The sequence below is a fragment of the Eptatretus burgeri genome, chromosome 1 (genome assembly GCF_056783735.1).
Source record: "Eptatretus burgeri isolate ZD-2024b chromosome 1, Ebu_testis_v1, whole genome shotgun sequence".
Taxonomy (NCBI): Eukaryota; Metazoa; Chordata; class Myxini; order Myxiniformes; family Myxinidae; genus Eptatretus; species Eptatretus burgeri.
Window position 1 is genome coordinate 79,019,006 of NC_140961.1, and position 25,616 is coordinate 79,044,621.

At 46.6% G+C, this 25,616-nt stretch overlaps 1 protein-coding gene and 1 pseudogene across 7 annotated transcripts in view; one reads left to right on the forward strand and one right to left on the reverse strand.

Moving 5' to 3' along the window:
* The window catches only part of LOC147034815 (uncharacterized), an 11,753-nt pseudogene extending 5,304 nt beyond the window's left edge, over positions 1–6,449 (forward strand).
* TMEM183A (transmembrane protein 183A) overlaps positions 1–25,616 on the reverse strand; it is a 94,310-nt gene that overhangs the window by 55,755 nt on the left and 12,939 nt on the right. For 3 of the 7 annotated variants that reach the window (XM_085889966.1, XM_085889952.1, XM_085889989.1), the window contains exons 1-4: positions 21,366–21,564; positions 9,699–9,998; positions 9,411–9,564; positions 7,419–7,599 (exon numbers count right to left, since the gene is read on the reverse strand). In XM_085889966.1, coding sequence (XP_085746092.1) covers positions 7,419–7,599; positions 9,411–9,564; positions 9,699–9,998; positions 21,366–21,426 — 696 coding nt within the window. In that variant the 5' untranslated portion in view covers positions 21,427–21,564. Of the gene's footprint in view, positions 1–7,418; positions 7,600–9,410; positions 9,565–9,698; positions 9,999–21,365; positions 21,565–25,616 lie in introns of those variants that run through there. The other 4 variants (XM_085889958.1, XM_085889975.1, XM_085889985.1 and 1 more) reach the window with 3 other exon arrangements.

The window sequence follows — 25,616 nt, forward strand, 5'->3', positions numbered from 1 at the left end:
GGGGTTTTGTAAACGGTCCTTTCGAAGAGACATAGTGAGAGTGTGAGATTTGTCTGGATTGAAAGACATGTTCCACGTGTTGGACCAGTTTGTGATTTTATCCAGATCTGCAGTGAGCGAAGAAGCTGCTGCTTGCCGGTCTGAGGGATGACAGATGGTACGGCAGAGGGTGGAGTCATCGGCAAAGAGAAATAGAGGATTTTCCAGAGAGTCCGAGAGATCATTGATGAAAACCAGAAAAAGAACAGGGCCCAGAACGCTACCTTGAGGAACTCCAGCCTGCACAGGGAGAGGGGATGAAAGAACTCCATTAAGGGCCACACGTTGACTGCGACAGGAGAGGAAGTCTGCGAGCCATGAGTGGAGATGGCCTTGAATACCATGGGAAGAGAGTTTGGTGAGTAGGGCAGGGTGCCAGACTGTGTCAAAAGCACGTGATATGTCCAGGGATACGGCTCGGATTTCCTGTCTGGCATTGAGGACCTCCATCCATTGATGGGAGAGCAGTAGCAGCATATCTAGGGTAGAGTGACCTGGTCTGAAACCAAATTGATGATTGGAAATCAAGCCATTGGAGAAGAGGAAGGATTTCATGTCTGAAGCGATGATGGATTCCATAACCTTGCTGATGATTGGGAGAAGGCTGATTGGTCTATAGTTACAGGGATCTGTTTTTGCACCTTTTTTATGCAGGGCAGTGATGTTAGCAGATTTCCAAGCAGATGGCAGATGACCTTGGGAAAATGAAAGGGTGAATAGAACAGAGAGAGGGTGAGCAAGAGCAGAAGAGCAGGCTTTGAGGACACGTGGGCTGATGCCGTCTGGACCGGTTGCAGAATCTGACTCGAGGTTTGAAAGCAAGCTCTCCACCTTGTCAGGAGAAAAGGATACAGAGTCCAGGGACAGTTGGGTGCGACTGGGTAAAGTGGGTAGAGATAGTGATGGGTTTGGGACACAAGATTTAGCTGCAAACACCGAGTTTAGACATTCAGCTTTATCACGTGTGGAATCAGCAGTGCGGCCATTTGAGGTAAGGGAGGGGATGGAGGGGGAACATACACCAGAAACAGATTTGATTAAACGCCACCAGGATTTTGAGGAGGGAGAGAGGTTTGAGAGTTCGGACTTGAGATGAGAAAGATGTTGTTTTCTGGCTCTCCTGAGGGTAGCTACACACTTGTTCCGAGCTTTGTGGAAAGAACTGAGATTGCCCTCAGTTGGGTTTGCTTTCCATGAGGCAAAGGCAAGTTGTTTCAGGACAACTGCCTCGCCACAAGCTTCAGTAAACCAAGGGCGGGAGGAAGGGTAAGACAACTGAACACGAGAGGGGATAAATCTGTGCATGAGGGAGAGCAAGTTTCTTTGAAAGAATTCCCAGGATGAGTTGATGTTTGAGAAAGTAGTGATAGGAGACCAGTCTGTAAGTTTGATGGCTGCTCGGAGACCCTGCCAGTCGGCTTGAGTGAAATGCCAGACTCGACGGCGGTGAGGTGGTTCTCTGATAACAGCCAGAGAGATGTCCACTTTAACAAGGACGTGGTCAGAAGAACCAATTGGAGCGAAGGAAGAGCAGCAGATATTGTCAGGGAAATTTGTCAAAATCAGATCCAGAAGAGATGGAGTACCATTGGTTGAGATCCGGGTCGGGAAGTTGACCGATTGAGTCAGTCCCAATGAGTCACAGAAAGCTTTTGCTGATGTCCCATGGCAGGTGAGAGAGGTACCCACACCTAGCCAACTGGCGTGATGACAATTGAAGTCGCCACATAAGAGGAAGAGAGAGTTTGGATGAGAAGATAGAAGATGGTCCATGTTTTCGGAGAGTGAGGTGTAGATGGAGTCATCACTGTTCGGTGGACGGTACAGTACACATATAAACATGAGGTGGGAGTGGAGGGGAAGCCGAAGCCAGAGGTATTCCTGGGGGTGTGGGGGAGTGAGAGCAGTGCAGGGAGAGTGAGGAATAGAGTCTTTGATGAAGAGAGCAACACCTCCACCAGGACGAGGCTCAGGTTTGTCATACCGTAAGAGGGAGTAACCAGGGAGAGATACTTGGGAGTCAGACACGTCTTGGGAGAGGAAAGTTTCTGTTAGGCAGATAATGTCTGGTTTGTCAGTGGCAACCTGCATGGAAAGATCTGAAAGGTTTGAGCGAAGGCCCCGGATATTTGAGGTCCACACTTTTAATGAAGAGGTAGGGGAGGAGGCTTTGGGTGCAGGAGGTGGAGGGGCGGGGGAGGGTAGGACGAGGGACGAGGGGGGAGGTAAGGAGGGTTGCTGAAGGAGTGTGGGGTATTGCAGAATAGCGAGGGGAGGGGGCCGAGTGAGGAGGAGAAACGGCTCTGTGGTCCTGGGAGAGAGGGGGGACAAGAGACAAGGAAGATGGCAGTTGAGGATTTGAGGAGGTGGAGTGAAGAGATGGAGGTGAAAGGGCAGTGGCGGGAGGCAGGTTGGTGGATGAGAGGGGGGCAACTTAGAGAAGGAAGAGTGAGGGGGATGAAAGGTGGGAGAAAGGTGAAGGGGGAATTTTTGAAAGAGGTGAGAGGGAGGCTTGGAGGGAGAAGAGTGGGATGGTTGCTTTGAGAGTGAGAGTGAGGGGTGAGGGGGTGAGTTGGCACTGAAGTTGGAAAAAAAGAATGGTTGATGGAAAGCGAGCATCCATGGCAAACTGTGGTTTTTAAAAGTTTTAGGTCAGAGATGCGATTTAACACAATTCTTGATGGATGCAATGAAGGCGAATTCAGAGCATGGAGAGAAGAAGCGCTGTAATAGTTGGATTTTTTAGGCAAGGAATGAAGGAGAGGTCGAAATGAGAGCAGTCTGTTAAAATAGCAGAAGAGTAGTGTATTGTGAAACAGTAAAGAGTACCACATGTGTGAGAGAGGAAGATGAAGCATTATAAGATCGTTTTTGTTGTTAATATTAATGTATGAGAGAGTTCAACAGATTAGGTCATGGAAGTGTAAAAAAAAAAAAAAAAAAAAGAAATCGAGGAAGACGAGGAGGAAGTTAAGAGGAAGAAGAAGTAGCAGAATCGGGAGAAGTTGAGCGTGTTGTTGTTGTTGTTGTTGTTGTTGGGTATATATATATATATATATATATATATATATTTTTTTTTTATTTTTATTTTTTTTTGAGATAGGAAAGAGATTATTTGGGAGAATGGGGGATGTTTGGAAAGTGGGGAAGATGAAAATTGAAGGTAATGGGGAGGATAGAAATTGAAGGAAATGGGGAGAAAAAACAAACAAACAAACAAAAAAAAACGATCGAACACCAAGTGGAACCGGTAGGCCTCAAGCCTAGGACTAGGCCTCAAGCACCAAGTAAGAACGTCGACATAAATACTCACAAAATAGCACGATTTTTGAAACAAAACCGAACTAGGAACACACATTAACATGTAGGTGAGAAAATTAAACAGTTAAAACGGGACAAATAACAACCGGAACTTAACTTTGAGAATGTCAGCAGGGAGCCCCGAAGGAGACCTCTTGCCGCTCAAAACCGGAACCGGAAGTGCTTCTGACACTTGCATACGGAGATACCAATCAACGACACACACACACACACACACACACACACACACACACACACACACACACACACACCAAATGCCATTGTGGTAATTCAGTTTGTATACATACACAGGGGTTTCCTTAGAAGCCGGTTACCGGCGACCCGCAGCCGTCTACTCAGAGAAAGAGTGTCAAAGGTCGCTGCCTACTTACTTCAGAGCCAATTTTTCGATTTTATTTTTTGTCACCACGAAATCTCTACATCCCCCTGTTTTGACATCCAAGAAATGGAACATGGTTTCCTTAATAAATGCTAGTTCATCTACACTGTTATTATGTCACACTTACTTCAGATTGCTCACTGTACTCCACCATGTGCAGTATCATCTCCCTATTAAGAACTAAGGTATGGCCCAAATGTTGCTAAAATGACTCTTTAAAAGTGCTTAGATACTCCATCTTCCAGACACCTTGGTGTGCCCTAAACCATGGCCTTAAATTAATGAACCCTGTTTAAAAGCTGCTTGAACTAACTAAACAGTGCAGCTGCATTTCAGTCAACCAGTCAGTCAGTCATTATGTTAATGCAACTACATCCAGTATAGGCCTAACCACTTGTTTTTGTGGAGTTTCCACCCCAGCAGCATGATAATGAGAACTACTTCATGTCAGAAATCATGCGAGAATGCATCTCCAGCCATCTCGGATCTTCCGGCTTCCAGGGCCCTAAGTGGGCCCTGGACCCCGGCCATACAGCTGCGCTCTCTTTGCTCGCGGTGATGGTAACCTGCTACTTTTTAATGGTAGCATCCTACTCCAAGAAATAAGGAAACCCCTGCATACATCAAGTAAATAAAAACGACCAACACAAAGATTTACCTTGAAACAGCATTCTTTGAAAGAGGATTTAAAGTGGGTAGTTAGGGAAATTAAATTCAAAAATGATCAAGGCAGATAATACAAAATGTCGATCAATACTTTATGCATTCACAACTCGAACAAACATGGTGAAGACTTGGTCAGATGGACCTTATTGGTTTTTTTTAATACTAGTACGTGCCCGTAAAAAAAAAAAAAAAAAAAATAGATATTCCAACCGCGAGCAAGAAACAACAACCACACAGGCCGTTTCTTCGTTCTCTCGTGCCCGTACGTGCGTGGCGCGGAAGTTCGCATATCACAGTTACGACGATTCGCAATTTAGGTTTTAATGGCCAATTATTCAATTAGCACCAACCTATTTTACCTTTTCGCAATGTCGTCACAAGGAAAAACAAAAAGATAAGAGACGAGAAAAAAATTTACTTCCTAGTTCGGAGCATACCAGCACTGATGCTCCTGAAATTTATGCACCGTCTAATATGAAAACGATCATAACTTGGGGCATTGTGTTTATCTATAAATGCGCATAAGAAATCGAAAATTATTAGAATACACGAAGTCATCACTCTCCGGAAGCCCGTACGTTGTAACCGGTAATGGGAAACGCGGCTGAGCTTCCCTTCCCCATCGGCCACACCCACGTATCTTGTCATTGGTTTGGTAAATAAATGGCCATAACTTGGGAAGCACTTGTCCGATTAATATCAAACCTTGAAAAGGCACATCCTCAGGTCCCCAACAATATATCTGGCAAGTTTCAATTAGATCGGACCAGTGGTTGTCGAGAAACAGCGGTCACAGACGCACACACAGACACACACACACACATTGCTGGAATTATAGATAGATGTATCAATGTCGAAGTGAGAGGAGATTACAAATGGAGATCACACAAAGCGATATCCTATGAGAATAAAATTGCATATTCACAGTGGATGATACACCTCCCGAGGCACCCACCGCACGGCACAACGGGACCCAACAAAGGCGGAAACGTACTTCAAATCAATGTGAGATTGAAAGTACGTGCACTTTTTCCTGAAACGAACAACCAAGCAGCTTGAAGAGCGCTCACCAAGTGGCTTAAGCATTCAAGCAGGCACTTCAATGAAACGGTCGATAAGAAACGGCTCCTTTGGCACGCAATTGACAATATGCAACTGTCATATTCAACATACACCTCCCAGAGACACCCGAATTCGATAAATGATCACTTTTCTAGTTGTCGGAACTGCTTGCAAGTTCGATTCTGGCTGGAGCTTAAATTTTGTCATTCTCCTTAGTTTATACTCGTGGCGATCGCATGTGCAGAAATGAAATAAAACAAGGAATGCTGATGTCTCTGGGCGTTTATAAGCATTGCAATGTACCCAGTGATTCGTAGCTATGATGAACAGCTTGTTTCATGTTGTGGTCTGTTCCACGTCAAGATAAGGTTGAGCAGGCCAAAAGACATGGTGGCTTCAGACCCCGGCAAGGTTACCCAGGAAACGCTTTCAGACTCCAGACAGCGAGATGGCTGAGGATCGCCTGATGATGGATATAATTATGTAAGGCTGTTAATTATCTTCAAAAGGGGTGTTTTAATTAAACCAAACACCCAATTTTCACTTTTGCACTTCCTTGGAGTTTTCTTGGTATGCATGCAAGGTTACAGGCTGCTCGGTTTTATGGTTTTGGAGTTATGGAGGAGACACACACAACACACACACAGCCTTTTATTAGTATAGATGAATAAGCTCATGATGGATGGACAACTAAATCAATCATCAGATATCATAAATAAACACAAATCTAGGCCGATATTGTTTGCACATTAAAAAATAATAAAACTAAAGAGTTTCATAGACCAACTTACCCTGTGCAGTCTTGAGAAAAAGGACATGGCAAGGGTCTTTTCAACTCTTGTTTTGCATTTCCGAACACGATCTATATTAGCTTTGTTTGGAAACTTTGACTTACAGGCACGATGGCAACCATACGAAGACGGGGAGGCAAACGGAACAGTCCAGAGCTCAACCTTCTGCCAACTGTTCTCGGAGAAACTGAGGATTTTGGAACGATCTTTAAGAAAAGGATGCACGAATCAAACATTTTTTGGAAGAAGTTAGCTCTTTAATTTTGTACTCAGAGTACACAGCAAGTTTTATTTGGTGAGATGGCATATAATTTTGTCCAAGTACTGCTAAACTGAAAGTTTTTGGAATTGCAAACAAGGTGATTTGTGTTTGCAGTGTTGAAATATATAATTTAATTGAAATGAAATAAAAGTTTTAAAAGTTGTGGACCCCCCCCCCCCCCGATTGAATCAGAAGTTTACCGCTGTTAATGCACCTCTTTTACACCAACTTATTTAACATGTTAAATTAGTTATTCGTGCCGGTTGTTTGTGTCCTTTTTGACATCGCTAAAACCAGTAAGTTTCCCGTTTGGAATGATTTTCAATTTTGCGAGACTGACAGACAGACTGAAGGAATTGCATTTCTGCGCTGTACGCATGCGTGCTCATGATGAACCGCTGTACAATTTGCCAAATTCAGAGCCAAAGTTACTAAACTGCAGGTTCGTCTTCTGATTAAAGGTCCTATTCGTGCTCTACAGTGTTCACAATACATAATTCAATTGAAATCAAGTTGTTCCTTGATCATTGACAAACGTCTGTCAGACAGACAGAGTGAACCAATTGCTTAACACCACTTTGTCCTATGCACTCAGGATAGTAAAAGAGACTAAACTATTTTCAGAAAGATCGAGCAAGTCCAAAAGCAGATGCAGTTTCCTCATATGAAGTCAACAACAGACTAGTAACAAAGATGTATTGACAATGTGCATCAGCAAGAGGCAAAAAGGGAACTGTATCTCAGCAAATAGAGTAATTGTAATGTATGTATGCACATTATTTAATATGAGGGGAGGAATCGACCATTTTACTCCTTTTGATTAAGTCCCATCATGCACAAAGAAACTACGAATAAGGACATGCAAAAAATTGAGCGCTATGCCACATTTACAGCATACCTTTGCATTATGCAGAGAGGCAAGCATCCCATCTGGCAGCGTCGAAGCATCCAAGGCACGGCGTCGGAATGGCTCGTACAAGTGAAAAAGAGAGCGCACAACCCCCGCTTTCAAGTAGCGCGAGTGCTTGATTGGTTCAAGCTTCAGTCGCAGAGGCAAGGTTGTGCCCATGTGATAGTACCTGAAAAATATTAGGTTCAAGGAGCATCCTGTTCATTGGCATTTTTTATTTTTTTTTAAATAAAGCCACTCTTAAATCATTCTTGTAAATATTTTAAAACAGCACTTTTTAGTACCAAAAGAGATTCACAAAACAAACTTATATTATCTCTGTATTTTTGGCAACAGCAGCAACCGAAGTGCACCCACAGGCTAATTCCAAATGATGTTTGTTTCGGTGGGAATTTCAACCTTGTCTGCTTCAAGCCTTCCTCCCGCATCACAGACAGGCGGGTAAGCTCTCCATCTTCTACCGCCTATTTTCAGCTCTTGCACCTTCTGTGCTTTTTTGATTCTTCAGGGCGTGTGGGGGTCTGTTCCACTAACCCACTTCTGGTGAAACTCTCAAAATCCTGGCTCCGAATAAACACTCCACTCATTTGTTCCTCTTTTCTCTTGCCTGTGGGAACTAACTTCCTCAATCTGTTCTATCTCATTCTTACATCCATGGCTTCAAGATTGCTGTTCACCTCTTCACATTATCCCTCATCAATAGTGATGATCCTTTCTACCCTCATTAAGCCTCTACAAACACGTCCCTTCCTTTCCAGGTTGTGTTTTCTCCCCTTTCTTTCCACCCACCTTTCAATTTTTGTGTTATACCAATGCTGTTTCATCCCCAGTATGCCTTTCTTGTTATTTCCACCCTTCCACTCTTGCTCTCCTTGTGTTCATATCCAACCACTCCCCTTACTCTCTCATTATTCCATTTGCCAATTATTCTTTCTCCAAGAATACAGTGTTCTAGCTATTCCATGAGCATAAACTTTGTATTCCAAAAAATATAAATAAAAGAACATGCAACTGTAAAAAAGATGAAATTTTGAAACGGTAAGAGTTGAGGTTTTGCAAATTTTCAAAGGCAGAGAGTTTGGAGTTAAGCAGATGCTCGATTGCCAAAAGTCTCCATCCTCATGGAAAAAACTTCCACGAGATGATGACATTTCCATTGATAGACTTGCGTTCTTGCACTGGTGTAACTTACGATTAGGTTCGAAAAGTATGGAAGGAACCAATTTATGCTTGGCTTTAAAGGTTATTAGAAATATTTAAAAATCTATCAATCAATGTACTGTGAGCCAGTGAAGTGTTTATGGAAAGGTCGTGATGTGATCCAATTTACAAACCTGCAATGCAAGGCTCGCTGCTGTGTTATATAACAAACTTGTTGTTGGTTTATATTATTTTTTTAACATGATCTAAGGCTCTTAGTGGTGCTGTCACACACACACATGGGCATACAGTCAAACAGACGTGGTCTTATGTGTGCTGCAAGGCCTGAGAGATGCTACAATTGTTATATCTAATTGAAACAAATTTTCTGTTGATACAGATGCTGTGCAGATTCTATGCATTCTTAACTGGGTTAAATTAGCCTCCTTTGGTCCAATTTCATTTTTGGGGGAAAAAAGTAGAAAGAGCTTCCAACTGCACAGTGTAGCACAATTTTCTATTTTTTAACCAGTAAAAAATTAGTTTTTTTGTTTTGTTTTTTAGTTCCAGCTTGTGGAACTTGCATTGCAGATTCGTATCTCGCTCATAATAAAGTCTTGTTTTGATCTCGCTCATCATAGAGTATATGGATCATGTTAGAGCTCAGAATGATCGATCGTTCCATATTAAAGGATATCTGCATAAACACACGAGAGTCTCTCTCATCCCTCTGGGAACGGAGAAGTTTATAAAGTAAGAGACCTACATTTATTTCAAGATCAAGAAATACCAAAACAAGCAAACAGTTTGTAAAGTCCAAACAAGATTGATAGCACCAACCTGCGGTACATCCGTGTCCAAAAGGCCGTTGTACACGTGACGATCCAGGCATCCTTACAGATGAGTGCAAAGTTATTGACATCTTCTGGTCGGATGTAGGCTGAGAGTGTTAGCCACAAGTCAAGAGGGAAGTCCATTCCTTTGATTTCCTCCACTATAGTAAAGGGATAAATTGTGAATATTTGAGTCTTAATTCAGTGCTTTAGAGTTAACATGTAAGAAAGAGGCTTCCTATCAATACTAGTTCATAAAACCAATGAGCTCGGCACGAGTAAAAATTAATTATACCGGGGTTTTTCTTGCTCTTCTTCTTTTTGTTCCTTGTCCGATATTGGCCTTCGCATTCACCCGATTCCAAGGAAAACTCCTCATCCTCATCCTCATCCTCAAACCCCACGTCCTCTTTATCGCGATCATAATTTCTCCCATCAAATGGTCCCAGCTCATCATTACTGTTCATAGGCAATGATGATGTCGGAAGGCCACAGAGCTGTTTTGCCTCCTTCTGCAATGCATTTGCAAAGGCCTTCTTCATGCGACCTGACCGCACCATGGCAGGGTCGCTGTTGGCGAAGAAAGCGACAGTAACTAAAGAGGCAAAACAAGACAGAGACAGAAGTGAGTGAAAGGTTGCCATAAGCCACAGGATTGATCAAAAATATTCGCACAAGAAAAGTATTCATTCACACCGCACGTGCATGAGCTTTATTTTTACACGTCAATTTAAACAATCCAAAATGACGGAATCACGTTTTGGTGGAAGAAAGCAAACATTTCCTGCTTCTGACAAAGGGACTATTTATTTATAACGTATTACAAAGGGGAGGGATAAAATGAGAAAAGAAAGAAGGATGCTGCAAAATAAGTTGGTTAGACAATAATAGGGTGAGGAAGCAAAGGAGGTTGGGAGGACGTATGACAACGGACAGGTAAGTTGACAAAAATGACACCATATGAGCAAAAAAGTAAATAAAAACCAGACACCCCCAACTTGTATCGAGAGTTTTTCCATCCACAGTCATGAATGACTGATAATGCTCTTCTCAAACATACAACCTTGGATTTGCTTAATACTCGGTGACGTCTTGGTGAAGTAACCAATGAAATCACTCGACCATTAATCTCGCATCAAGGCATATGTTAATCTCCTGGAGTCACTCTCTTTCTCTCAATCTCTCTAAACCTTTACCCTCCCCTTTCCTCCCCTACCTCTACCTCTCTATCTTCTTCTCATTTAGCTGCCGTATTCCAGCCATGTGAATCGGGAGGTGTGGGGGGGGGGGGGAGGGTAAGCAAAGTTAGAGTTCAGCATAGTTGGCATTCACTCTGATAGTGTTCTACACTTGTAGACAGCTCAAAGCCATCTCCAACACGACGTACACTGAATGGCTCCACACTGTTCAGTAACAGGCTTCTGTATCTCTAATATACACTTTTTGTACACAAAGTCAAAGCTCGTGGAAGAGCTGGAACATAGAATGGATCAGGACACATCAGAACAAAAGGAACAGCAGAAAGAGAGGGAGGGGTGGGGGTACACCAATAGCAGGGTTGAAGGACTAAACAGAGGAAGACTTGGACAAATAAGGGATGTGGGGAGGAATGAGGGGTTGTGGAGGATGCATGGGGTGGACAAGATGGATATAGAAGCAAACTCTCAAGAAGGAAAAACTTCCTTTGGAAACCAGTCGTTCTTTCCGAATAACCCTGTCCATAGCTGCACTTGTGTCCTATTTTTCCACCTTCCCTCCGAAAGACCCTTCCACATTCACAACACTATGGTTGGCTGTACTTTTCCAAGTTTTCACAATAAGGAACTTGCTAGAAGCGGTAGCTACATTGTATCACTTATGATACCAAGATCTCCGTTAGATCACATCCTTTCACCTTGTTCTGGCACCCTCTCATGGGCATGGTTGGGGCAGCCATGGAAACAGGCTCACTTTTGGAGTGTGATGGTCAGACATCCTTGCAATATGGCCTCACCATTGTAGATGGTGCTTCATAACCCTTGTGGCTGCTGTTTTGTAGTCACCCCATTGTTGCCTGATGTGTTCTGATGTTACACACTGCAAACATTATTGCTTGTTTTTGATACCGAAGATTATTCTCACACATCTCTTGTGCAAAGAATTCTGCTTCCGTAACAGCTTCTTCAATGGTATCCTGCACTCTGATTCATAGAGGAGAATGGAGAGCACACACACTTGGTATACCATTCACTTTGTGTCAATTGTCAAGTCCCTGTCCAAGAAAACAGGCTTCATCAGAACATCAAAAGTATTCATTAAAGACATGTGCAATTTGTCTCTATGTCTGAGCCCATTCTCCCAGATGAAGATATAACATACACCAAGTATGGGAATTTGTTGACCGATTCAATCACCTCATTTCCCCCACACACGAGAGCCTTGTCCTCTGCTGAGACCTCTCCACCAGTCGGTGTTGGTTTATTCTTTAGAATGCTCACAGAAAGTCCAGTCACCCACTGTAGTGTCCGAGGTGCAGTGAGATCCGGAGAGTCGAGAGGGTGGTCGTAACTCTGTTTATTGCGTTCCCGGATGCGCACTACTCAGAGCCTCTAGCGGGCGCGAACAGATATATGCATTGCAGACACGTGACTATTATCACAACTCCTCCACGCCCCGCTCGCGCTCTATGCTCATACACCACACTCCTCCCTCCTAAAAGTAAGATTATAAAATGACAATCATAATCATAAAATGACATGACACTAATCAAAAATCATTGACACTATGACACAAAAAGCAACTAGTGCCAAAACGGCACTCAGCAAAAGCATTGGCACTATGACACAAAAAGCAACTGGTGAAAAAGAAGGACACTAATCATCCAAAAGCCCCCCAAGCACCACGTCTCTCGATCCGCCCCGGGCAGATAGCGCCCCCAGACGGCCAATGCGTACACGCCTTCCGGCGAGGTCGAGGTGACACCCGAGGTGAACCTCCCCCTGCACCATCAAACGCCCCCGGTCGACAAGCTTGCTCGTCTCCCTCGGACAGGACTGAATCTTGTAAACACTCCGAATCCGCCAGACCTGTGGGCGCCGGGATTGGCGAGAGCAGCGGTGGGGGCTCTATGTCGCTTGGCACGCTCAGCCTTGGCAAGATAACGTCAGGCCCCTGCGAGATCAGAGGTGGGGGCCCTACGTTGTTTGGCACGAGGGGGGGGGGGTGACGCTGAACAGCACCTTTGTTCCACATGCCGCGCCCACACCCTCCATCATTAACCTGAACCAGGCAATTAGCCGGCTCCATTACCAGCTGTCCCACACCAAAATCACGCACCAGTGTCGGGCGCAACACCGCCTCTGCCACCTCAGGTCGCAGCAAATCCAGTCGAGACTCCAATGTAGGTCCATACAGACGATCAGCGTTGGCTGGACGCATAGCGATGTCATACAGCAGCAGAAACATCGTCTGCGCAGATGCAAATTCCCCTCCACGCACAGTGTGCTTCAAAAGTTTAACACGGGCTGGATAATACATCTCAACACATGAGTCCGTGGCGAACTGCGGACTGTCATCGAAGATCAGAATCTTGAAGACCCCTTTATTAGCAACGATTGTCCGCAGTCGCTCTACAGCGATTCTCGATGCACTCTGTAACATCCCACGCTCCGGCCATTCAGAGAACGCATCGAACACAATCAAACACATTTCACTCAAATGTGGACTTTCGGCATTTGCTTCCTGACACGTGGTGCAATGCTTAACCATTTGCTCTGTGGCAATAGGCCGTCGCGAGGCCGCGATAATCAAACATGAAACGATCATAAAATAATGAAACAGGCTGCGAGCAAGCCTCTTGGTTTTAATGATGCTGAGGCGACTTGCATGCAGGTCCTCGTCTGAACGTCGAAGAGGACACTGTCGATGGGCACGCACTGCGACCTTCTTGGACGCGACCGGCTCGCCCCGGATTTGACTCAGTGCCAACACATCCACGCGGTTGGTTGATCCAGACGAAGGTGGACCCTCCGCGCAAGGCAAGCGCGAGAGCCCGTCGCAGCTGGCACGCTCTCCGTTGCTCCGGAACCGTACATTGTAGTTGCAGGAAGCAAGGAACAGACACCAACGTTGTATCGCCGCGGCCCCTGCCACCGGGACCTCGCCTTCGGGTCTCGAGGGAGGCACGGGCTCAAATGGAGGTACGGGCCCCGAAGGAGGCACGGGCGCAAATGGAGGTACGGGCCCTGAAGGAGGCACGGGCGCAAATGGAGGTACGGGCTCCAAAAGAGGCACCTCCCCCAACCGACTCTCTAATCGGCTTGGCACGGGTCGCCCAAGGTGAATGGCTGGTGCCGTCCAGTCTAGCCTGAGGCTAGCCAGCCAGTCTCGGCCAAGGAGCGCCGGCCCTCCCCTCGTACCACAAACAGCGAGAGCACGGCGTTTTGACCTTGGTAGGTTACAGAGACGTCTGTCATAGCAAGTGGCGTAATCGCTTCACCGGTGTACGTGTACAGCGTGAGGGTAGACCTGATAAGGTGAAGACCGTGGAGTCTATGAGCGGCCTGTTCGCCCATGATCGACACCGCGGCCCCGGTATCAATTTGAAAAACGATGGGTGTCTCGTTCACCTCGACCTTCACTGTCATTGGTCTTGTTACCATCGGACCAATTGAAAACAGGCTCATCATCGGCTGCATGTCCTGCTCCGGGCCGCCGGGGTCGCTATGCCCAGGCTGCAGGTCGCGCTCCAGGTCGCTGGGGTCGTCCCGCACCTCACTATCCATGACCTTAACGGCGGCCAACGCCATTCGACACACACGCTTCAGATGTCCCACCTTGCGACAATGCAAACACACGGTGTTTTTATACGGGCACACCCGCCGCAGGTGATGTCCTCCACACCCCCAGCACCCCTGTGTGTTCACCTCACTGCCCGCGCGGCCGTGCTGCGACGTCTGGCCCCGGCCCGCACCGAAAGGTATGCGTGTGGCCTGGGGCGCCTGGGCCATCTCGTGGACCCCGGGGTCACCCGACATGCCCCAGCTCTGATCACCCGTCATGCCCTGGCCGGCATCCCCAAGAGTCTGCTCGACAGCTGTGAAAGTTTCGACCGCAGAGTTGAAAGTAATGTTGACACCTCGCAACCGCAGAATCGCCGAAACCATTTTTGCATCCTGTAACCCAGAAATAAAGCGATCTCTGAGTCTAGCTGGACGCTCCCCGCCGTGAACTTGCAGGACACGGATGAATGCTTCACTCGCGCGACGAAATCTGCGACGCGCTCCTCCGTACCCTTCGCGAGGTGATCGAACTGGTATCGAGCCAGCTGCAATGACTTCTCCGGCGCCATGTGTGCTTTCATCATCTGCACTACGTCCTGAAACGACAGCACGTCGTCACTGGGCTTGTCCGGCACTACCAAATCACTCAGCAGTCGATAATGTTCCGTCGATAGCGAGGTGAGCAAGATTGACTTTTGCTTGCTCTCGTCGTCCACATCATTCGCGTGGAAATAGCACCCCAATTGTTCCGAAAACAATTCGAAGTCGTCTCCGACGAAAATGGGCACCCGTCCATAAGCTGTTCCCTGACTATCCTCCATCCTCGTCGCCAATTGCAGTGTCCGAGGTGCAGTGAGATACGGAGAGTCGAGAGGGTAGTCGTAACTCTGTTTATTGTGTTCCCGGATGCGCACTACTCAGAGCCTCGAGCGGGCGCAAACAGATATATGCATTGCAGACATGTGACTATTATCACAACTCTTCCACGCCACCCTCATGCTCTATGCTAATACACCACACCGACGACCTAAATATACTCTGTCACGGCCTTCTCTGCTTCATATTTAGTAGCTTCGAGAAGCAGATTATCATCAGCGAACTGACACTGTCAGTCGCATCTCACTCATCAGCATTTGTGGTGCATCTTCTAAAAAGCTTCCGAGCATGTGTGTATCTGAGATTGAATCCCTCCACTCTTGCTGTCGAACATTCAACGACCAAGCAGGCAAACAGGTTGAAAAGTGCCGGTGCCGGTGCCATGCAGCAACCTTGTTGCAAGCCCAGTTACGCAACACCTTACTGGTGCCATTGGAAGTGAACAATGGACTACAAGTCTTGGAGGAAATAATTAATGAGCTCTCTTATCCGATTCGGTACTCAACTTTCCCAGTCATCCCCATAGCTACAGGAGGTGCCGAATCATAATAATCATTCACCGAAAGAAGGAATAGGAAGAGAAATTTGGTTCTGTGTTCCAAGACTTTTTGAAAAGTTGGCAAACAGTAAAGATCAGATGAGAGCACACATTTCTAAATCCACAATGCGACTCTGGCAACTCTATATTGGCTAGTTCTTGAAATCTCTCAAGAAGCACTCTTGAAACAAGTTTCCCAAAAACATCCACAACACAATGCCTTGCCAATTGTCACACTTACTTCGGTCTCCTTTTTGATTACAGGAACAGGATCTACCCAATCCTTTGGTACCTTTCCTTCCTTCCATATGGTGAGAACAAGATCTAGCAGTAACTGAACAGAAGAAATTCATCTTCATAACATCTTGCTTTGACAGTCTCTGACATTAGAGACTCTGGCATTTGCCAGAGGCACCTCCAGTCTTACCATTCTTTAACTTGCCCATTGCCATCTTCAACTCTGTCATCATGAACAGTTCAGTCATTTGTGTTTGAACACTAGTTCTTCAATACTAAATTGTCTCGAGATGTTTAGAAACTTCGGGAAGTGCCTTCTCCACTGATCATTACATTACATTACAGTGGATTACACCTACTATTGGTCTGGTCACTCTGATGGTGACCATGCCCAAGGAGTTGCTGTAGCTGTGTCCAAAAAGGTAACTCCAGTGATAATTGAGGTAACACCGGTCAACGAGCGTATGAGACTAAGGATTCATCTCTCCTTGGGTGTCATTTCCCTGGTCTCTGTCTATGCTCCGACTGAGGCGAGTGACCTCACCGTGAAGGACACATTCTATGCCTCGCTCGAGTCTGTGGTTGATCAGTGTCCCAGACGAGATGCACTTCCAGTCTTGGGGGATTTCAATGTATCGACTGGAACTGGTAGGGATGGTTATGAGATGTGTGTTGGTCCCGATGGGTCAGGAACTGCGAACCTGAATAGCACCAAGTTCCTTGACTTTGCAAGAAGTCATGGACTTAGGGTGGCTGGTTCATGGTTTCAGCGCCCACAGGCTCATCACTGGACTTGGTATTCCAACACTGGTGGCGTGGCAAAGGAGATTGACCATGTGCTCGTTGATGGTGGCTGGAGGATGATCCAGAACTGCAGGGTCTACCGGAGTGCTCAGTTCCTCAATACTGACCACCGGCTTGTTGCAGCAACTCTTAAGTTGCACCTTAATCCAGGAGAATGGTACCATCCCAGCCTAGGCTGGATTTCCAGTTGGCAAGTTCAAGGATGAGAGGGTAGCTGAGGAGTTTGCAAACAAGCTGTGTGGATATATGGGGGGTCTGGGTGCTTTGGGAGGTCCTGAAGAGTTGTGGAGTGCCTTCAAGACCACCGTCCTTGATGTTGCCGGTGGATGTCTTGGAACTCACTGTCGGGCAAAGAAGAATTTTGTCTCTCAAGGGACACTGGATACCATTGAACAGAGTCACAGGGGCAGGCTGAATGGCAGAGCTGAGCTGAGCTGTTCAGGGAGCTGAGGCGTAAAACTGTACATGCACTGAGGGTGGACAAGGAGGCCTATGTGCGAGGAATCTGTGAGGGGGTAGAGCATCACCTGTGGTCAAGTGATTCTCATCCTGCTTACAGGGGAATTCGCGCATTGCTTTCATCCAAGCCCATCCCTCGGTGTACTGCAGTTGGAGCAGAAGGTGGTAGGCTCTTGACAGAGGAGTCCGAAGTGAAGGCCCGCTGGGCCGGTTACTTGGAGCGGTTGTACCAGGCTGATCCACCAGATGTCGAGTTGGACGTCAGGAGTGTTGCAATAACTGTTGCTGACACTCCAATCAACTGTGGTCCACCTTCGCTTTTGGAAACACAGGCTGCAGTAAACCGGTTGAAATGGGGTAAAGCTCCAGGGATCTGTGGCATCCATGCTGAACTTCTCAAGACTGGTGGAAATGCTGCACCCGTGCCGTTGCATGCAGTTCTGTGCTCTGCCAGGAACACAGGCATCATCCCAACTGACTGGAAGAGGGGCCTTGTTGTCCCTCTCTGGAAAGGGAAGGGTGATCGCCAAAACTGCAACAACTACCGAAGGGTGACGCTGCTCTCAGTACCGGGCAAGGTCTTTGCTCGGATAATTCTTGATAAGGTTCGCCATCATCTGCTTGAGCACCAGCATCCAGAGCAGTCAGGCTTTACACCAAAGAGGTCAACGATTGATCGTATCCTTGCTCTTCGGGTCCTCACCGAACGCAGACGAGAGTTTTGGCAGGGGCTGCTTGCAGCCTATGTTGATCTCTGTAAAGCATTCGATTCAGTGAATCGGGATGCCCTCTGGAGGATTCTTGGTCTTCGTGGGGTGCTACCAAAACTGATCGATCTGATGTCTGAACTCTACTCTGGTACTGAGAGTGCTGTGAGATGTGGTGATACCATCTCTGACTTATTTCCAGTTGTTACTGGAGTTTGTCAGGGGTGTGTACTGGCCCCCACACTTTTCAGTACTTGTATGGACTGGATTCTAGGGAGGATGTCGGAGAGATAAAGCTGCAGTGCATCATTTGGGAATGTCAAGATCTCGGACCTTGATTTCACAGATGATGCAGTCATCTTTGCGGAGACTTTAGATATCTTTTTTGGGGCCCTCGGGGTGCTGAATGAGGAGTCCGAGCCGCTGGGATTATGGGTTTCTTGGGTCAAAACTAAGATCCAGGCTTTCAATGACATCTTGGATGCTGCTCTCCTGTCTGTGCCTGTTTGTGGTGAGGATGTTGAGGTCATGGAGAGATTCCCTTACCTTGGTAGTGATATTCATGTCTCTGCTGGCTGTGAGTCAGAGGTCAATAGACGTCTGGGTCAGGCCTGGGAAGTCATGGATTCACTGGATAATGGGGTGTGGCGCTGCCCGTACCTGTGCGGGAGGACGAAAGTCCGAGTCTTCAGGTCCTTGGTGCTTCTAGTCTTGCTCTATGGATGTGAGACTTGGACTCTGACCAAGGATCTGAGACGGAGACTTAATTCCTTTGGTAACAGGTCTCTTCGGAGAATTATTGGCTATCGCTGGTCGGACTTTGTGTCCAACGAGCGGTTGCTGAGAGAGACTCAAATCAGATTTGTTACCTGCATAGTCCATGAGCGTCAGATGCGGCTGGATGGACATGTGGCTCGTTTTCCTGACGCTGATCCTGCTCACCAGATTCTCTCAGTGAGGGAGTCTCGAGAGTGGAGGAGGCTAATGGGCCGACCACGTGCCTCGTGGTTGCAGCAGGTTGATCGGCATCTCAAGATGGGGATGGGCCAGGCATCTGCCTGGGGGATGGCCAGACGGAGGCCCCTGGAGTACCGGCGGAAAGTGGACGCAGCGACACGCTGCTCTGGCGCATGCTCCCATACCTGAGCCAACCTGATGTTGCTGATCAACTGCAGTGCATGGGTTGTGATCCTCAATGATGGTTTGACTGGCTAACAGTGATGGTATTGCTCTCTTCATCCATACTGAATCTCTTTAAAACATTGTCACACTTTCTTTCTCCCAAATACACACACACACAACCATCCATCTCTTCCTCCACATTATTTTTCCCCTCTCCCACCTCCCTCTCTTTGTTTTACCGTCTCCACCTCACTTCCTTCTCTTTCTTTTTCCGCCTCTTCCACCTCCCTCTTTCCCAATTCTCTTTAACTAGTACGTGCCCGTAAAAAATAATAATAATAATAATAAAAAATAAATATTCAAACCGCGAGCAACGAACAACAACCACACAGGCCGTTTCTGCACTCTCGCGTGCCCGTACGTGCGTGGCCCGGAAGTTCACATATTATTCGCAGTTACGATTATTCGCAATTTAGTTTTAATATACAATTATTCAATTCGCGCCAACGTATTTTACCTTTTTGCAATGTCGTGGCAAGGAAAAACAAAAAGAGAAGAGAACAGAGAGAAAAAATTTACTTCCTGGTTCGGAGCGTACCAGCACTCTGATGCTCCCGAAATGTATGCACTGTCTAATATGAAAACGATCATAACTTGGGGCATTGTGTTTATCTATAAATGCGCATAAGAAATCGAGAAATTATTAGAATACACGAAGTCATCATTAACCGGAAGCCCGTACGTTGTAACCCGTAATGGGGAACGCAGCTGAGGTTCCCTTCCCCATCGGCCACGCCCACGCAACAACGTGTCTTGTCCTTGGTTTGGTAAATAAATGGCCATAACTTGGGAAGCACTTGTCCGATTAATATCAAACCTTGAAAAGGCACATCCTTAGGTCCCCAGCAATATATCTGGCAAGTTTCAATTAGATCGGACCAGTGGTTGTCGAGAAACAGCGGTGTCTGTCTCTGTCTCTCTCTGTGTCTCTCTCTCTGTGTCTCTCTCTCTGTCTCTCTCTCTCTCTCTGTGTCTCTCTCTGTGTCTCTCTGTGTCTCTCTCTCTGTGTCTCTCTCTCTCTGTGTCTCTCTGTCTCTCTCTCTCTCTCTGTCTCTCTCTCTCTCTCTGTCTCTCTCTCTCTCTGTCTCTCTCTCTCTCTGTCTCTCTCTCTCTCTGTCTCTCTCTCTCTCTCTCTGTCTCTCTCTCTCTCTGTCTCTGTCTCTCTCTCTCTCTCTGTCTCTGTCTCTCTCTCTCTCTGTCTCTCTCTCTCTCTCTCTGTCTCTCTCTCTCTCTGTCTCTCTCTCTCTCTCTGTCTCTCTCTCTCTCTCCGTCTCTCTCTCTCTCTGTCTCTCTCTCTCTGTGTCTCTGTGTCTCTCTCTGTCTCTCTCTCTCTCTGTGTCTCTCTCTCTCTGTGTCTCTCTCTCTCTGTGTCTCTCTCTGTCTGTGTCTCTCTCTCTCTCTGTCTCTCTCTCTCTCTGTCTCTCTGTCTCTCTCTCTCTCTCTCTCTCTCTCTCTCTCTGTCTCTCTCACACACACACACACACACACACACACACACACACACACACACACACACACACACACACACACACACACACACACACACACACACACACACACACAGCTGGAATTATAGATAGATGGTATCTGTACGTGCATGAGTATCCGTCTTCAATGGTATCCCTATTTTTATTGCCCCCTTCTCCCACTTTCCCCCTCCTCCCCTCCCCTCACTCTTCCCCTTCCCCTCTCTTTCTCTAATCTCCCTCTCTCCCCACCTCCTCCTTATCCCCAGCCCCCCTACACCATAACCCCTTTCCCTCTCCTTCGCCCCTTATCCCCCTCCCCTCTCTTTCTCCACCCTCCCCTCCCACCTCCCTTTCTCCACCCTCCCCTCCCACCTCCCTTTCTCCAACCTCCCTCTCTTCCCCCTCCTCCTTTTCCCCCTCCCCTCTCTTTCTCCACCCTCCCCTCCCACCTCCCTTTCTCCAACCTCCCTCTCTTCCCCCCTCCTCCTCATCCCCAGCCCCCTACCCCATAACCCCTTTCCCTCTGCTTCGCCCCCTTATCCCCCTCCCCTCTCTTTCTCCACCCTCTCCTCCCACCTCCCTCTTCCCCCTCCTCCTTATCCCCAGCCCCCTACCCCATAACCCCTTTCCCTCTCCGTCGCCCCCTTATCCCCTCCCCCCTCCCTCTCTCCCCTCCCCCTCCCTCTCTCCCCCTCCCTCTCTCCCCTCCCCTCCCTCTCCCTCTCTCCCCTCCCTCTCTCCCCTCCCCTCCCTCTCTCCCCCCTCCCTCTCTCCCCCTCCCCCTCCCTCTCTCCCCCCTCCTCCTCATCCCCAGCCCCCTACCCCATAACCCCTTTCCCTCTCCGTCGCCCCCTTATCCCCTCACCTCTCTTTCTCCACCCTCCCCTCCAACCTCCCTCTCACACTCACACTCACACTCGAAATTCCCACCTGTTTCATCACTCGGCTCAGCCCTGAAGTGTCGCCGTTTGCGGTTCCCTTTCCTGGGCATTTTCTCACTTTCGACCTCGAAATCGTCAAAAACAAAACTAAAAGCTCGTTCGCCATTCAATCACCCGACGCCATTATTTACAACAAGCAACACATCGAATCTCGGATTTCACATCGTCATATTTTGATTGGTTACTTACTGAGGAAGACAAGTTAGGATTACCATATTCCTAATTATGTCGGTAATTAAAAAAATAATAATCTCGTTTCACTAAAATGATGACGTAACTAACCCAGTAAATACCACAGTGACGTAACGACCCAGTGAGCACGACAATGACGTACACCGACAGGCGTCTTGCGGCCGTTACACCTCATCGTTGTCATCATCCCCTTTCAGAGACTCGACAAGAAGATGAAGATTAATTGTGGTTATTATTTAATAGTAAAACAAAACAACCACCAACGCACCAGGGGTGTAGGGAAATGTGGTTTAACCACAACCTTGTCCTGTATTCCTGGTGTGTTGGTAGTTGTTTTGTTTTTAAGGCCGCAAGATTGTTCATTGTTTAAGTCAAGTTTTGGTGTTTATTTTATTTACTTATTGGTGTGCAGCCTGTAACTAATGGCTGCATCATTTTCTGGGGGCGTGGCTCTGCCTCTGATGCAGTGCCCCCTGCTGCCAGTAAGCTGGTTCTCATTTCGCTGACAGAATGATGACAGGCTGTCATCCACCTGCTGGTAATTCAACGAGTAGGGGCTTCAACTGAAGACCCTAATATCTGAAGCCAGCCACCTTAACTGTTCAGTCAACACCAAGGTTTTTTCATGCCATTCATGTGGGACCAGCAAATACAACCAGTCACTTCACTGAGAGTGATATTAAGGGGTGGAGGAGAAAGAAGGAGGGGAGGAAGAGAGAGGGAGGTGGGAGGGGAGGGAGAAAGAGGGAGGTGGGAGGGGAGGGAGAAAGAGGGAGGTGGGAGGGGAGGGAGAAAGAGGGAGGTGGGAGGGGAGGGAGAAAGAGGGAGGTGGGAGGGGAGGGAGAAAGAGGGAGGTGGGAGGGGAGGGAGAAAGAGGGAGGTGGGAGGGGAGGGAGAAAGAGGGAGGTGGGAGGGGAGGGAGAAAGAAAGATAATTTGACATTGGTAGCTTCTTCCGTTCTCGAGTTATCATTTTTTGGATGTTTGACCTCACTGTGACCTTGACCTTTGACCGATTTTGACCAAAATCTAATCAGCACTAGCCATCACCCTCCTGAATCACGTGGTGTAATTTGACATTGGTAGCTTCTTCCGTTCTCGAGTTATCATGCCTACAAACAAACAAACAAACAAACAGAAACGGAAGTCATCAATATACTTTCGAAATCTTTAGATTTCGTAAGTAACAAACAAACAGACAGAAAGAGGTGAAAACATAACTTCCTTCACCTTCAGTGGTGGAGGTAATAATAATGTGGCACATAAAACATGATAAAAGATACACTTTTCAAATTGTTGTTTTGAAAGTGTTATTAAATTATATATATATATATATATATATATATATATATATATATATATATATATATATATATATATATAATTGGCGGGAGGGAGCGGGTTTTGGGGTGATCCCAGGGAAAAAAAGTACCGGCTACTTGAAATTATTTATAACATTGCGTTTCTAAGAAGGCGGTGGTTTTGGAACGTGTTGGACATTGAAAAGTTATGGAGTTATTGACCTCATGGTGGTTTGCTTTTGCCTCCGGGCTGACCACAGCACTGTCTGAGCCCACATACCAATATACACTTTATAGCAGTGGCTTCAAAACGGCTATCAAGGCCGATTTGTGGTAGTTTAATCCTTACCCAGATTCTGAAGTTCCGACACCAAAAATTTGGGGCTTTGAGGTGCTACGGTTTGGCCTTGAAAGAGTAACCAACAAAGGCACAAACAAACGCACAAGCACTTGCAATGGTACCCAAGACTTCGCTGACAGATTTAATTAAGAGACATGTTGTACTTCACAAACATTCTGCTCAATTCACTCGATCATTTGCCCAAGGTCTTCTTCCATATGTTTGGAAGTCAGCTAACATCACCTACATCAACTGGCCTTGCTGCATATATATGGCACGAGGAAAAATCACTTCTGCTTCACGAGTAAGCTCAGTGTTGGATGCTTTGGTATGAACCTCGACTTAAAATGAGAGAAATGAAACATTTTGGAAATTTGGAATTATTCTCACTCAGATTTCAACATCACCGTAACGTATGGGTAGTGGACAAAAATATGGAAACACCTGGGTAAATGTAAGACACCAAGGATATTGAAAGTGAAGAACACCAACACGCCGCACACAACAATGCTGCAGGCTCATACATACAAACCGAATGATGAAGGAAAAAGAGGTGTGTAGGAGGAGGAGGAGATTGGGACCATACTCTGTGCAGAGCGTTGGTGCTGCTTAAGCAGTCTCCTTGGCTATCGGACACAATCTTGGACGGGTCACCACTCCGACACGGTATACCTGCATGCTGGCACTCATTTTGCTGACCTCGGAAGGATGACAGGCAGAGTCAACCCCACCTGGTATTACTTCAACAGATGAGCAGGATTTGAACTCAGGGCCCTAGGATCCAAAGCCCACCACCCTAACCATTAAGCCAACACCAGGCATCATCCCAGCATGCTTCGGGTCATGTATAAAAATGCTGCACAGGCCTGGTTGCCTATAATTGTGGCGAACATGGCTGCAAGAGGAGACCTCAGTGATTTTGAAAGAAGGGTGATTATTGAGCTGTGTTTGTCAGGAGCTTCAGTGACTAAGACAGCTCAACTTGCTGATGTTTCACGAGTAACCGTGTCGAAGGTGATGTCGGTATGGAACACGATGGGTGAAAGACATCAGCAATGGGCAACAGTGGGCGGAAGCACGTACTCCAGGATCATGAGATCCGTGCATTTATTTGAAGTGCAAGGCAAAGCAGGTGAGAAACTGCAGATAATTTTATTGTGAGTTTCAGCCTAGCAGCCAGTTTCATCAAAAACTACCAACCGAGAACTCCACAGAGTGGGATACCATAGTCGGGTTACAGTGCACAAATTGCTCATCACATCTGGCAATGCACGTTTTCGAGCTCAATGGTGCAAACAGCACAGGCAATGGATGACTGAGCAGTGGAGAAATGTGATATGGTCAGATAAATCATCCTGCACCATGTTCTCGACAAAAGGATGAGTGCAGTTGTGGTGCCAACCTAGAGAACTCAACAACCCTGAGTGCTTGGTTCCAACAGTAAAGGTATCTGGTGGTTCTGTAATGTTGTGGGGCACATTTTCCTGGCATGTTTTGGGTGCAGTCATTCCCTTAGAAGGCAAGGTCAATGCCAATCGCTACCTAATGGGACTGAGTGATCATCTTCACCCCATGTTGCAGCATTTCTTTCCTGCCGGGAGGGGTGTCTTCCAAGACGACAATGCTCACAATCCATAGAGCATGTGTTGTTGCCCAATGGTTTGATGAGCATGACACTGATGTTGTCCATATGTCATAGCCTTCTCAGCACAAGATATGAACCCAATCGAGCATTTATGGGATATTCTGAAATGACGCCTGAGACAGCGTTTTCCAACTACATCAAACAGGTGATATGTCCAGGATTGTACCCAATAGCCAAGGAGACTGCTTAAGCAGCACCAATTCTCTGCACAGAGTATGGTCCCAATTGATGGATTGAAACAGGTGCAAGTTGATTGACTTTCACATGGAAGAATTGCTGCTGCATCCCTCCTGTCGAATTTGAGACGTTGGTGGATTCTATGCCACAGCGCATACAGGCCATACGAGCCGCACATGGTGTACCAATGCCCTATTAAGCGACTCCACATTAGTGTTTCCATCTTTTTGTGCACTACCTGTATATTATCAAGTTGTTTAAACTTTCTTTATCGAAGTTGATTTGTAATACTGGCTACCACCAGGTGGCGCTACAAGATACACATTTACATATAAAGAATTTGGGTCTTCCCCCCACCCTGAACCCCATTCTCCCAGATATGCTACCCTGACAGAAACCAGACTTGGGGTACGCTTAGGCAACATAAAAATTTGTTTGGATTGTGTTAAGTAGTTTTTTAGTTTTTGAAGCATATATAAAGATACAAATTCACTTTTGTAGTATAGACTGGGATTTTTACCTCTCGCTTCACTGCAGGATTTAATCAAAAGACAACATGTTGTACTTCACAAACATTCGGCTCTAT